Source organism: Ochlerotatus camptorhynchus, unplaced genomic scaffold (genome assembly GCF_037179485.1).
Source record: "Ochlerotatus camptorhynchus isolate MF236.1 unplaced genomic scaffold, CSIRO-AGI_Acam_v1.1 ptg000008l, whole genome shotgun sequence".
Lineage (NCBI taxonomy): Eukaryota > Metazoa > Arthropoda > Insecta > Diptera > Culicidae > Ochlerotatus > Ochlerotatus camptorhynchus.
The window spans coordinates 1,053,498-1,068,794 of NW_027040500.1; the positions used below are offsets into that span (position 1 = coordinate 1,053,498).

The following is a 15,297-nucleotide window of genomic DNA, read 5'->3' on the forward strand; positions in this document are numbered from 1 at the left end:
GGACTGCACAAAATAGTACTGAACAGAAATCAAAACGAATCGGACGAATCGAATGTATACATTTCGAGAATTTTTTGGCACCGGATTTGAAAATATGATTCCTAGATAATCGCGTTTAAAGTTTCAAGTTGGGTTTAGTCCACTATAAGTGAATATTTTTGTACGTCGCATAACTTTCACAATTTTCATCTGATCAACTTTATTCAGCGAAGTTCCGAGTACTTCGACGACGATCAGATAGCTTCAAAATAATCCCATTAACATAAGCAAATTTGAAGCGACTTACGGAGTTCCGTGGAATTATGGTATTCCATGAATTCTATGATTCATCCGAAAACGTCAGAAGCGTCAGGGAATTATGAATATATATATATGAAAATTTTAAGGATTTTCAAAAAAATTTAGAGAACTTCAGGTAAGCAGAGATAAGTTCAGGAAAAATTAGTGAGCGTTTATAACTATTATAATACTTAAGGAAAATTGTCGAAACTTCAAGGCAAATCATTTAATTTCAGTAAAATTGTGGAATTAAAAATACTGATGAATTCAGGGCAATATAGAGAGCTTTGAGGAAGTCCAATAATGGTTTAGGTAGTTTTAATACCACCAGGAAAGTCTAGACTATTGAAAAAAGTTTTAAATTAGTGCCAATAATTTACGGGAAGTTTCATGAACTTCAGAAAAAACTTGAGAACTTCAGAAAAATTATAGAACTATATTAATTATGTCGTTCTAATTCCATAAAAATTGCGGGAGCAGAAAAGTTTCAGAAATTTAGAAAAACTTTGAAATCTTCACAGAAGGACAGTGATTTCGAGAATTTCATAGAAATCTATGGAGATTAAGAAGAGATCCGCGAACTTGAGGAATTTGTATGAACATTAGCAAAATGCTGGAGCATTTGAAAGAAGTTTTGAAAGCTTCGAAAATTGGAAAAATTTCAGGGTGAGGTCAGTTCCATTAGTTTCAGAAAATTAGTAAAAATTTAAGGCTTCAGATTTTCAGATAACATCAGATACGTTAAAAATTTAATTCTTTGATTCTTTAGCTTAGAAGTTTAGTGAAACTTAAACATTTTTAGGATGGTTCAATTAAATTCAGCTCAGTACAACAAGCTTCATGAACTGCAAAAACCTTAGAGAAGTTTTGAGAATTTCAGAAAAGAACAGAGAACCTCAGTGTTAACGCAGTTCCGTTAACATTAGAGAAGTCACATAAATTTTAAAGAAGTTTAGAGAACTTCAGCGAATTTTTAAACCTTTAGAAGAGATCTATGATCGTTAGAAAAATCGAGGAAACTTTAGGAAGTCCTATAAAGTTCAGGGAAGTTTAAGAACTTAATGAGAAGTATTGTGAGCATCAGGCTAGTTTCACAAACAAAAAAGAACTGCAAACCAGTTTCATTAACTTCAGGACAAATTTGGGAACCTTCAAGTAGTTCTGAAGACCTCAAAATAGTCCATTCTGATTTCCATTGAAATATACCTCAACATTTCGATGAAGCTTCGAATTCAATTTTCTTTTAGTTTTCCTCGGAAATATCTTGAAATTCACCACAATAAGAAACCCTTTGAAAAGATTCTCCGAATATTCATTGAATTCATTTCAGATTTCTGTTTGAATTTCACTCTTTTCCTTAGAATTCTACTCACATTGAAAGTCTCCCTAGAATTCATTGGAATTTTTCCTCACAAATTCTTTAGATTTCTTCTCATAATTTTGTTTGGAAAACTCTCCTGAATTTATTTTCCGAATTCCTTTGAAGATAATCTGGAGTTATTCTCAGATTTAATTGTAATCCTCCTTTTAGTATTTTCAAAAAGATTCAAAGGACTTATGCCTGGATTCGTTTTCTCGCACAAACTTTAATAAATTATTCTCAGAAGACCATTTGAATTTTCCTCTGAAGGAGTTGCTCCTGAGAAATTACTAAGAGTTTTCATTAAAATTTGCTTTCAATTTAATTCAGGTTTTCTTGTAATTCTACTCAAAACTATCAGGCTTCTCAAGAAATCTTAAATTCCCCAGAACTACCTTGAAAGCAGATTGCATTTGATGTTTTTCTGAAAGATTTTTTCCCAGAACTCGAAATGAGGTCCTAAGAAATTATAATAAAATTTCACGAGCTTTTAAAACTGTGCATGGAATTTGACTCAAGATTTTTGAATTTTTTTTGAAGTATTATCGCTTTTAAGTCCAGAACTAGTTAAAATTTAAAATTTCTAGGAAATATGCATGTTCAAAAACTAACAAACTGTTTTTTTTTTATTTATTTGTTACTGAAGATTTATCCACTCCATCCATGTTCAAAGTGTGAATGAAAGTAACGAGAAAAATTAAATGCTTGTATTTTAATATTAATTCTTTTCTTTATATCCTTATATCCTTAGTAATAAAATTATTAAATTCTCTGAGTCTTCCAGGTACTTCAAGGAAAAATAAAATTTCCTGAGGATTCCCGGTTTTCCAGGGTTTTGCAGATATTAGACACCCTGACTAATACCGTGGGTTTGGTCATAAACTTTCTATTGAATCTTTCGCTTTAAAGGTTCATATCGTACATAGGTGTTCTGAGATATTTATTGAATAAGTCTAAAACATCAAACACTTACTTGGTGTGCCATCAGAACAACTACTTTTCTTCTCTTAGGTCACTTTTTAGTCACTATGTTTACAATTTTAAGTCACTATTTGGTCACTTATTTCTTGAACATGGTCACTAAAATCAATATTTTTGACAGCAGTGATCACTACCAGCCCTGACTTCCTGTTAGCAAGCCTTTTCATATAATCTTTGTACAGAAAACGATTTAAAATGTCTAAAATATTCGTATGAAGAAATTACATAACAAGTGTACTAGAAAAAAGTTCAAAAATTGAACCAAAGGTTTTTGTTCCACACTTTATCGCAATTTTCAATTGCTCATCGTTTTAAATATTTTTACATGACAAGCTTACATTTTGTCGTGAACATTTTTTTTTACATAATCATCAATATCACGCGTTACATTAAGAGCTTATGAGAGCGAAAAATATCATTTTTCAAATGATTATGCCATCAATGCTCAAAAAACAGAATTATGCAAAGTTTTATACAAATCGGTGAAGGTTTTTTGAAAGAAGAAATCGCATGTTCAATTGGGTTCCTTAGAAAATTATTGTATATTCGTAAATTACTTTCAAAATCTAGATTTTTTTTTCCAATTTTAATGCTCAGGAATTATTCTGAATAAGATGGTGCTTTAAGTATGGGAAGAGCTGTCTAATTGACATGTTTGAGAAAGTAAAATAATTCCATTGTATTTTATGATTTTAAAATCGTGATAAAGTCTATGGGAATTTTCATTAATTTATCATTATGCTCAGAAAAATGATCTTTTTCAGATATTTTTTTTTTCCACAACCAAAGAACTGAAATTCATGTAGCTATAATTTATAAATGATGCTGTTCTTGAAGCAATTACATTATTTTTTATCTCTTTTGTTTTAAAATGTAATCAGGCTATTGAAGGAAATTTAAAACACAAAAAACACAATGCTACTAGTTTTTCTTTAGATGAAATCTAGCCAAGCAGAAGGGCTTTAGCCCCCCTAAATTCAGAAGCTGGTAATACAGAAAATAAATAAATAAATACAGAAATTGAAAGATTAGCTGATGATGAAAAAAAATGCTAAAGTTTTCGGACTTACAAATCTCTTTGGTTACGCATGGTGGGGTGTGTCCTTATTTCCATCTAAATTGATTTCGAGAACAGCACACAGAATTCGTCTTGGTGTGATGGATGAATGGAAATGGAATGAGTTATTTGCTGTACCTATTTATGATTGGTAGACCCATAACGGGCAGCATAAAATGATACCTTTCATGGAAACGAATTCAATTTACGTCTTTATCTAGCTCTAAGATATACTCTGAATGTAAGCCACATTTTTTTTAGGATGGGGAATGCAAACGCACATTGAAATTAGATCTGTAACCAACACTTTTTCATCTTTTATTTTCCTGATAGGATGCGAGCGCCCGAAGAAACGTCCATTTCGACAGTAAGGACCGGCCGCCACAGTTTGAGGGGCTTCAAATTGAAGATAGCAACGAGGAACGTCGGCGTCGTACAGAGTAAGTACCTATATGAAGCGCGTTAAAGCTGTCTTTAGAATTTTTGCAACCTTTGTTCAAGGAGCAGCAATGAGCATAACATTTATTTCAAAGGATATTCTACCATATATATATTTTCATCACATTAAACTTCACAATTACTGTTTCATTTTTTCATGACGGCTACAGGCGCCATCATCCTCATAAGTCGAGGAAGTTCTCCCTACAAGAGTACCACCCGGAGTGGAGGCGTCAGAGTGGAGCGGAGGGAGGTAATACCACCACCCGAAGGGTTTCCGTTCAACCTGAGGATGCAACGTTACAGGTACGAACTCAAAATTCTACCGTCTGTTGATGAGGAAATGAAAGGCTAATTAATTTTCCATCGTCTAATCACAACCAGGAGGCCGACATAGACGAGTTAACCTCTCACCGTTCCGATGACCCTCGAGCAATGCGTCGCCATAAAGTGAGCGCCCAATCGCAAACCCAGGGCGGCCCATCCATAGTCAACATCAACCGCAAGGAAGGTGACAAGTTACAGCATCTTCTTCCATCAAACAAGTTCAAGAAAATGTACGATCACAGCCCGCATGAGGTGTTTGTCCAGCTCGACGAACTCAGCGGATCGGGTGAAGACCGCGAATGGAAGGAAACGGCCCGTTGGATCAAGTATGAGGAAGACGTGGAGGAAGGAGCCGATCGTTGGGGTCGTCCGCACGTGGCCTCGCTGTCGTTCCATTCACTGTTGAATCTACGCCGCTGTCTCGAAACTGGTGTTGTGCTAATGGACCTTGAGGAAAAGGACCTGCCCTCGGTCGCATACCGGATTGTGGAACAGGTGAGTGTAGCTATGACATCGATGCAGTGTTAATGATTCTACCTAAATTCAAAATAGTTAAGAACAATTTGGCTCACGATAGGTATCCCAAAAAGTAACACATTTTACCTATATTTGAACAGATGGTTATCGATGAGCTGATCCACGAGGATGATAAACCAACGATTATGCGAGCCCTCTTGCTCAGACATCGTCACGTCAACGAGCACTCACACGGTGGCTTTCATTTCGGTCCGAAACGAAAGTACAGCAGCTACAGTAGTTTACAGGTAAGTGTCTCACGCCTTTTTCCGCCTCTGCCAAAAACAAATGCAAACCATAAGTATCCCTCAACGAACCAACTGTACATATCCATAGGAAATCAATCATCCAGTCGACAATCGAATCATTCTAAGCACACACACACACACATATTTCAGTCATTTTCCATGATGGCTTAGAATCTTACGATTCTGATGAATTACATTGTCATACATACAGTTCCATTCCTTTCCACATATATTGGATATATTATAATAGATATATCTTCTGCGGTACACTGTCTATGGCATAAATGTAGAATGCAATTTAAATGCAAAGTAGCTTGGATTCCTTTCTACTTATGTTGCATCATATGTCCATATCCAAGCATAACTAGACTTACTTTTGAAAAGAGACGGCTCAAATTCACAATTTTATCAATTCCTAATTGAACATTATGATACATATATCGTTTCATCAAACTAAGTCTAAAAATAGGATTCATCCGTCTTAAAACTGCAGTGTACATCAATAAAACGATTAGTGCTACGTACACTGATAGGCAAAATAAAGTGCCCACCCCATCATTTTTTGAATTTCTCTCATTTATTTGGTTCAAATTAAAGTAAATACACTGTAGTATTTTTTATATCTTATTCTTTATATTCTTTTTAAGTTTCACTTATAGAATACCAGATAAAAAGAAGAGACTGACTCGAAGAAAAAAAAATCAAAATGGGTGTAAAAAAGAACAGTGACAAAAAAAAGTGCCCACTGCATTTTAACTCCAGAAAACATAAAATAAAGTAAAAGAATACCAGCCTAATAGTTAATGTGTCCTCCTTTGGCCTTCAGGACCAGCTGCAGGCGCTTCGGCATGCTCTCCACTAGATTCTTCAGGTGCTGTGGATCTAGTTCTTCCCAGGCGCGCTCCAGGGCTTCAAAATAGTTATTTTTATTGGTAACACCAGTTTTGTCAACCCTGGCATCGAGAATCGCCCACAAATTCTCGATGGGGTTGAGGTCCGGGCTTTGTGGAGGCCATTCCAGTGGTTTAATTCGACATGACCGGAAGAAAGACTTAGTCTTCTTGGCAGTATGCTTCGGATCGTTGTCCTGCTGGAATACGAATTTCTCCTCAAGGCCCGTCTGGATCAGCGAAACTTCCAGATTTTCCCGCAGGATGTCGATGTAGGAATCTGCCGTCATTATCCCGTCGATTTTCACCAGGCTTCCCACTCCACCCCACGAAAAGCACCCCCAGACCATCACATTTCCTCCTCCATGCTTCACCGTGCCTTGTATGTGGCGCTCCTGAAGCTCCTCACCCGATCTACACCACACACGAACCCGTCGCTTCCGGTTGAACAGTTCGAATTTTGATTCGTCCGTCCAGAGAACCGTTTTCCAGAACTCTAGGGGCTTATCAGCATGCTCCTTAGCAAACTTAAGCCGTTTGACTTTGTTTGCCTTGCTGATAAATGGGCGCTTCCGAGCAACTTTGCTGTTCAACCCCTGTGCTACGAGACGGCGACGAACAGTTCGACTGGAAACTGTTAGCTGAAGAGCCTCCTGGATCTCGCGGACAGTTACCTTCGGGTTCTTCTTCACTTCACGCATGATCTTGGTGTCCGTTCTCGCATCCGTTTTGCGCATCCTGCCTCTGCCAGGGCGATCCACCACTGATCCGAACGATTTCATTTTCTGCAGAATTTTCCCGACCGCTGTTTTGCTGATATTGTACTTCCTAGCGACAGACCGGTGCGATTCACCGTTTTGCACATCACGAACAACCAATTTTCGGATACACACGGGAATTGCTTTCGAAATCACTACGTCCTCCATTTTTTTCAACTGATTCAAATGCGATCACGTGTACAAATGCACCAGTTCCACCCGTTTGCTTCAATACATGTCAAACTTTCAAAACAAAAACAATCGAGGGGTTTTCCGATGGAAACTTATCGAAAACATACCGATTTTTGAAGTGGGCACTTTTTTTTGTCACTGTTTTCTTTTTCAATCCAAATTGATTTTCTTTTACTTCAAGTAAAACTTTATATTTTCAGTATTCCATAGGTGTAACTTTAAAAGAATAATAAAGGTAAGACATCGAAACAGACTACGGTGTGTTTATTTGAATTTGAACCAAATAAATGAGAGAAATTTCAAAAATGATGGGGTGGGCACTTTATTTTGCCTATCAGTGTATGAATATCCCTACTTACATATTGGCACAAGACGTGTGTAGCGAGAATCGTTCAATTATCAGCTAATGACTGGATATATTTTCTATTTTTAATTGATAGAAGCATGCCACCTCAGCTGGCGCATGTACTTGTAGATATGTGTTCAAACGTAGAACCAGTCAGTACACTGACACTGGCTGGATTGATATTGAATATCTGTGGTTGATGCGGCTCAACATCCAATGTTAAAAATAACACCTCAATACGAGAAAGATGAACTTCCAGTTAGGTGCGTTGTGGCCGGAATGATTATCTCTAAATGTCACATTTATATAAATGCAAATACCTACTAATCCAACCAACAATCGAGCGACCCCACCCATATGCCTGCGATTACTGTAGCAGTGACAATTATTTTAATTAGAATTCACATTCCAACGCGTCCCAATACGAATAGTCAATCTTCCTAATGGATGTTGTCCTTCCAATTGGAATAATCGATTTTGTTTTTCGCAAATATGATCAACGATAACAATGTGAACAACTAGAAGGGCAGCAATCCCTTGGTGAGCACGGTGGGTGGTTCAATCTACTCACCCAAAACGATTTTTCGGCTGCTGTCTAAGCATTCAAGCTGGTTTTTTGTATGTGATTAGTGTCAACCCCAATACTAATAACCAAAGCTCAGTCCGCAGACTTAGCAACAACGGAATAGTGGCGCTCTTCGGGGGATTCCTGTATCCCAGCTGATGTGTGATAAGCGAAATGTTCCAACCAACTATCGATTTTATATTTACCTAGAAAATGGATGAAAGCACGCAACTTTCCTTATCATACTACAAATGCTTTTTACAAGTAGGTAACAAATCCTGCTACTAGTGGCTACAGTGAAATTTTGGCACACGCACTTCATGGTAGAGATTGTTCCATTTGAAAATTATTGCGTGTGCGTGTGAAAATAACATTCGCAACAGATTTAGTTGCGTGAGAAACTAACATTCCGCAATATTCGATCATAGCCTAGTCGGTTATGAGCACGGTATTACCAAACAGGAGGCGGTGGGTTCGGTTCCCGATCCCATGCTTGGAATGCACAGTTGAACACACCACTGCAATTTGTTATTCTTTAACCTTCCATTACTCGCGCCAACTTTTGTAACACGAGTACTCGCGCGTTGTACTTTGTACAACAGTGTGCGTTTCCATTGCCATTTTGCAGCCGAGTTACCAAGGGTATTCATTAAAAAACTTGTTTTTTACTAAACAAGCTAAACTTTTATCACAGTTAACCCCCAAAAAATACGGATAATAGAGAACATGTGTTTCAACATGAAAAATCTCGAGATCCTGACCAGCTAGAATGTTACTGCCTTCGGCAAAGTTGTTCTAGAGATCATAACCTTTTCGCTGGTGGAGAGTAGTTCAGAATTTTCTCACTACGTAGCGCTAGAATATATGTGATGTGAAATTATCGCATGTGATATGTCTCGAGATCATGACCAGATAGAAAGTTACTGTCGTCGACAAAGTTTTTCATGAGATCAAAACCTATTTCTTGGTGCACAAGAGTTCAAAATTTTTTCAATACGCGCCGCTAGTATACACGTGAAATTCTCTTATAAAATATTTCGAGATCCTGACCAGACAGAAAGTTACTGCGTATTTTGGCTGGTGGAGAGTAGTTCAGAATTTTCTCACTAAGCGGCGCTAGTATACACGTGAAATTCTCATATAAAATATCTCGAGATCCTGACCAGATAGAAAGTTACTGTCTTAGGCAAAGCTGTTCAGGAGATCATAGCCTTTTTGCTGGTTAACAGTAGTTCAGAATCTTCTCGCTAGGTAGTGCTCGTATTCATGTTACGTTTTTGCAGATACTCTCCAGATAGAGAGTAAATGTCTTTAGCAAAGTTGTTCAGGAAGTCAAGATCTTTTCGTTGGTGGACAGTTGTTCAGAATTTTCTCACTACTTGATGCTAGTATACACATGCAATTCTCGCATATACAATAGCTTGAGATCCTGAGCAGATAGAAAGTTACGGTTTTCGGCAAACTTGTTCAGGGGGTCAAAACTTTTTGGCTGGTGGACAGTAGCCCAGAATTTTCTCACCACGTGGCACTAGTAAACGTGCACAATTCTCGCGTATGCTAAGCTCGAGATTCTGAACACGTAGAAAATTACTGTCTTCGAAAAAGTTGTTCATGAGGTCAATGTCTATTGCTTGGTGCGCAATAGTTCAGAATTTTCACACTACGTGGCAAAATTTTCGCTAGTGGACAGTAGTTCAAAATTTTCTCACTATGTAGCGCTAGAATACACGTGAAATTCTCGCATGTGGCTTGTTTCGAGATCCTGACCATATAGAAAGTTACTGTCTTCGACAAAGTTGTTCAGGAAGTCAATGTAACATGTATACTTCTCGCATATGCTATATCTCGAGATCTTGATGAAAGTTACTGTCTACGACAAAGTTGTTCAGGAGGACAAGGTATTTTGGCTGGTGAACAGTAGTTCAGAATTTTCTCACAAATTCTAGGCTTTAGCCTCCTGAACACCTTTGTTCAAGACAGTGAGTTTCTATCTGGTCAGGATCTCGAGATATATCACAGGCGAGAATTTCACATTTCACTAGCGCTACGTAGTGAGAAAACGTTGAACAACTGTCCACGAGCAAAAATTTTGTGATATCCTGAACAACTTTGCTGACGACAGTAATTTTCTATCTGGTCAAAAACTTGAGATATTTTATACATGTATAATAACGCCACGTGTTGAGAAAATTCTTAACTACTGTCTACCAGCCAAAAAGTCTTGACCCCCTAAACAACTTTGCCGAAGACAGCAACTTTCTAGCTGATCAAGATCTCGGACTATTGAATATGCGAGAAAAGCACGTAAATACTAGCGCCGCATAGTGAGAAAATTCTGAATTATTGTCACCCAACAAAAAGATCTTGACTTCCTAAAAAACTATGCCCAAGACAGTACCTTTCTATCTGATCGAGAACTCGATATATTTTATATGAGAATTTCACGTGTATACTAGCGCCGCGTAGTGAGCAAATTCTGAACTATTGAGCACCAAGCAATAGACTTTGACCTCCTGAAAAACTTTGTGAAAGACAGTATCTTTCTATCTGGTCAGCATCTCGAGATATATCACATGTATACTAGCACTACGTAGTGAGAAAATTCTGAACTACTGTCCGCCAGCGACAAAGCTATGATCTCCTGAACACCTTTGTCGAAGGCAGTAACTTTCTATCTGGTCAGGATCTCGATGTATTCCATGTTGTAATCAATGAAGTCAAATCCCACGTAGTATGGTCACAGTTTACGCGGTTTCCATTAACATTTTCCATATTATCCGCATTTTTAGGTGTTTCTTGTTTAGATCAACACTCGTTGGTTTCAGATCGATTGGTAACTCAGCAAAAAAATGGCAATGGAAAACTCATGTGTATTGTACAAAGTACAACAGCGCGAGTAATGGAGGATTAAAGTAATTGATAGATTAGAATCATAGCTTACTATAGATATGCAAAGAGTAGGTAAATCTTAACATTTGAATCAACACCAATGAATATTTACGCTTAAAGTCCGAGATGTACAGCGAGCATTTCTCACTTCATTTGTACAACGCAAAAACAAATATAGTTTATTACTATATAGAACTAAAACCTTCTTTTTTTACGAATTTCTAACAAGCTTAAACTCTATTCTATCACTACTTCAAAAAGAACTATGTTTCGTCAACTGTGTTCAAAGTTATAAGCAAATGAGCAGTTCGTGACCAAAACTGTGACCAAGCATGTCCCATCCAGTCAATGAAAACTTTTCAAAATTCTTTGAACCTTATCAAAACTTGACGAGTTTGCCGTTTTTTTAGATGGATAGATAAAAAACCGGTTCAGAAATGACTGAGTTATGATAGTTTTAGCATTCTTCAGTATCAGACGTTGGGGGTTTCCCTAATAAACAAATACCATAAAGAAACTGTATCCCGGATGGGTAAACTATCCCACAAATGGATTGGATGATACACCAAACACGTTATTAAGCTCAATTTATGGTTATTTTTAATAGGGTTAAGAGTTAATAACTGTGTAAGTGTATCAAGAACACTTAGTTGAGAGCCGGAAAAACGCCGGAAAAAGTCCATGTGTAAAGGATGTGCACAGTAAAACCTGGTTGGAAACATCCAGCCATAATAAAAATGTTATGGTTAATTTGCTTAACGACGTAGTCGGGGGTTATCGTTCGTTTATGGTAATTATTTTTATTAGGGACCTCCTATATTTTTCTCGAGCTTACATAATGTTCATGTGAACCACTAAATTCAGTCTCAGTTCGAAAAAGTAGTGTAAATTTCTGTTCAATATGATGCAAATAAATGTAGCGTCACATATGCTATAAGTTTACATTATAAATCATGTAAAATGCTGTAATATTTCATGAAATGTTGCAAATATTGTATACAAAAGCATCTTTGTAAACAATTTTGGTTACAAGTTGCTCGTTTGCGTGAAATGAAATGAATGATTAAGTGAATTAATGTTTGCATCACAATTAAATTTCAGATTTTTTTTATGTGTATGACCTCAGCTAAGAATAAAGTAAAATAAAAAAATATGATGAGTGTGATGAAAAAACAAAAACGCTTCAATACAATGTCGTAACAAAATTACAAATTCTGTTTCATAAATCACATGAAAGCCGGTACCAATCATACCAAATGTTTGAATTATCATTCAGTATCATTAAACGTTTGAAAATCAGGATGAGTGTATCTGACAACAGATTTCCATTTACATGTTTTGCGTTGTGATGGTATTGCATTTTGGAACATCATTATTATCTCAACCATCATAAAGACCTCAATGATGAACATTTATTCATTTATTTGTTACATTCTTTGAGTAGTATGAATCCGATAAAGTTCAATTGAGCAGTTTAGGTCTGTATAGGTTCATTTCAACCAGGTGAAATTGGTCGAAGAGTGACATGATGGGAAAAGGCAGTAATTAAAAAAAATCTCATTCTTATATTGAACTTTTTTTTTTCGAAACCTTTTTAAAATCGGACAAATTATTATTGCAGAAAAGACAATTATATGGAAATTAACTATAGTTTGAAAAATCAAAATTACTGAAAAACAGTATGTAAAAATAAATTTACAAAGAGAATGGAAAAGTTCACTCAGCTGGTTGAAATGTGGCTCTATAGCTGACCTTACCAACACGATATTAAATGAGATAAGCAAGGTAGTTTCTGATGAACCTACCACATTATTTTTTTAAACGATTTTTTTCAAGATCAATTTTTGATGTGTATATTCTTTATTTGAACCTAAAATCATGCAATTAAAAAATCTCAGACCTCGTGAAGATTTTTAATTGATAGCGAACCGATTTGTTTTCGGAATAGTAATTATTTAAAAATAAACAAATTTCTACTCCTTTGAGGAATGTGTCGATACATGTGTGTACATAACAAGCAGCAATAATAATAATTCAGATTTTCTATAAAGTCTTAAAATTAAATTTTTTTTTTTCAGAACTAAACGATCCGTGAACTCTTTAGAATCCCGTAAAGCTTTCAAGTAGTTCTAATGTTTTAAGGCTCCCGAATAAGAACGATTAACGAGCAATTAGCGGGCTTGATGGTTTCTTGATTTTGAATATATTGCTTGATTTTCAAAAAGTTTGGAAATTTGGGCACATTTAAACAAATTGTTTTATTTGTTTGCGGTGTAAATATACAATATTTGGATGACGAATCTTTAAAACGATTGCAGGGGCAATCTAAATGCATCAGAGAGACAGCCACAGATATTCAATGTCAAGGAAAGCACATAGTCATATCCATTATCCATCCTGTTTTATATACATATGCAAACGTAGCTACTAAGTAGTAAATCAAAGTAGTTCATTTCACCACTCTTAAAACAACCATAGTTAACAAACATTGGATGCTGCGTCATTTGAGAAAACTTGTATGGATTGCCGTTGATATTTCTTAAATTTTACTTTCCAAACAAGTGCTGTAAATTTTCCGTAGTAGACCCAATTGGCGCAGCGTCCTTGTAAATTCACCAAAGTCTTATCTTACTAACTTACTTTTCCCCCTTTCGACACGCTTATTCTTACAAAGAGGTATAGTTGTTTGCGGATGGAGTTTTGTCGATATTCCTTTTTCCCAGTTTCTAGCTGCCTGTCAGAATAATGACCGCAAAATGGTATCTTTATTTCCAAAAAACAGGTATCAAGGAAACTTGAAATAAAAGAATACCGGCTAAAACTCCATCCGCAAAAACGGTATCTCTCTGTATTTATCCGCTATCGCTGTCCTATGTTCTTTCTTCCTTTCTTCCTTCCTCTTTTGCTCTCTTTTCTTTCTCTATCTTTACTATGTATATCTTCTCTTTTAGCATCTCGCATTTAGAATTCACGATCGAAGCATGGAGCATTTAATATTTTATGTCGAACACCCACAGCGTGATAGTGAATTGGTAAATTACGCACTGTACATAAACAGACGCTCGTTAAAAATTGTATATTTACGTGCAAAATAAGAGAAACGTAGAATGTCCGTTCAAGCATAAGTTATAAATCTATGTCTTAAAAAATACGTTACTGTTACTGACGCATATAATTGGGTTTGTAGTGTCAGTCGCATTCGCTGTAAAGCTTCTCTGTGAATGTTTGTTTTATTTTTCAGGAGAAATTTGTCATCAAACATCTCCTGCTGATATAAATGTTGATTGTGCTTGATACCTGCTGTTCCTAAACAGCATCCATTTTTTCCCTCGTTAGTCGGTTGTTTTGTTTCGCTGGAAATGGCAGATCTGGGAAACTCTAATTGGCCATGAATCCGTTCAAAAATATATTGTCGCATTTTCTTGATGTTTCCTATATTAACGCACTGATTTGAGATTTGGGTGCAACGGTTTTAGTAAACAATGGCTTCAATCACCGATTTCTCGTGAATAAAAGCTCGATTTCGCAATCAAACTATACCGACTGACTACTAGGAATCACTCCCCTACCAGACTGTGTTGTTAGTTTGCGAGATTGAGCTTTTATTCGCGAGAGATCGGTGATTGAAGTCATTGTTTACAAAAACAGTTGATTTGCTTATGCCAACAAATGTATATACATATGTATTCGTTTTATCATCATAGTCGTGGAATCAATGGTAACGTAAGCAAATTTGACTTCTTAGCAGTTTTTTTTATGTATATTAACGCGAGCAACAAAATAAATCTGATATAAATCGCCTAGCCACAGCATCATCTCGCATCACTGTCAGTCATGTCACCCCATTGTTCGCCTACTCTGCAGTTTATGAGCTCATCCCGTTTCTCGTCAGACATTTGCCAAAAATACTTTTCCTAGTTCGTAAAATTAATGATGCTATTCCACTTTCTTTCTGGTCACGAACAAATGGAACGGATTTTGCTTACCGATAACAACTTTTTGTTCTTCGAATTATTAAGTCGCTATCCTCACGAGCCGAGGATGGCAACGGTGAGGTAATTGTTGGCGTACGAAGACTTAACTCGTTCGTAAGTCCTACGCAAAGCTATACCCTTAGCCCTCCCTCATTGCATCATCCCAACTTTAGTCCTAGCTTAGCAACTAAACAGCAACAAAAGCAGCGCCATGCGGTCCAGCGACAACCGAGCAATGGAAGTACCTCGGGTGGAAGCGTTCACCAGCATCCTCAATACCAGCCGCATCAACGCCACAGGCGGACTGAAAGTCAGGACAGTAGCTGCGCTATACCGGTGGCCATTACCACGGTTACCAGTGCCGTTGGTATGCGGCGCAATAACTCACCTATCGCACTGACAGTTGTAAATAAAGTAATGACCGCGTCTCACTGACACAAAAAAAAAATCCATAAAATACTTTTAGATTACCACTCT

General features: G+C 36.8%; 1 protein-coding gene across 6 annotated transcripts in view; it reads left to right on the forward strand.

Annotated features, from left to right (window-relative positions):
* The window catches only part of Ae2 (Anion exchanger 2), a 204,962-nt gene that overhangs the window by 174,572 nt on the left and 15,093 nt on the right, over positions 1-15,297 (forward strand). For 4 of the 6 annotated variants that reach the window (XM_065218251.1, XM_065218259.1, XM_065218266.1 and 1 more), the window contains 5 exons: positions 4,011-4,117; positions 4,286-4,421; positions 4,500-4,937; positions 5,060-5,206; positions 14,866-15,234. In XM_065218251.1, the coding sequence (XP_065074323.1) occupies positions 4,011-4,117; positions 4,286-4,421; positions 4,500-4,937; positions 5,060-5,206; positions 14,866-15,234 (1,197 nt within the window). Of the gene's footprint in view, positions 1-4,010; positions 4,118-4,285; positions 4,422-4,499; positions 4,938-5,059; positions 5,207-13,797; positions 13,879-14,865; positions 15,235-15,297 lie in introns of all 6 variants that reach the window. The other 2 variants (XM_065218281.1, XM_065218291.1) reach the window with 2 other exon arrangements.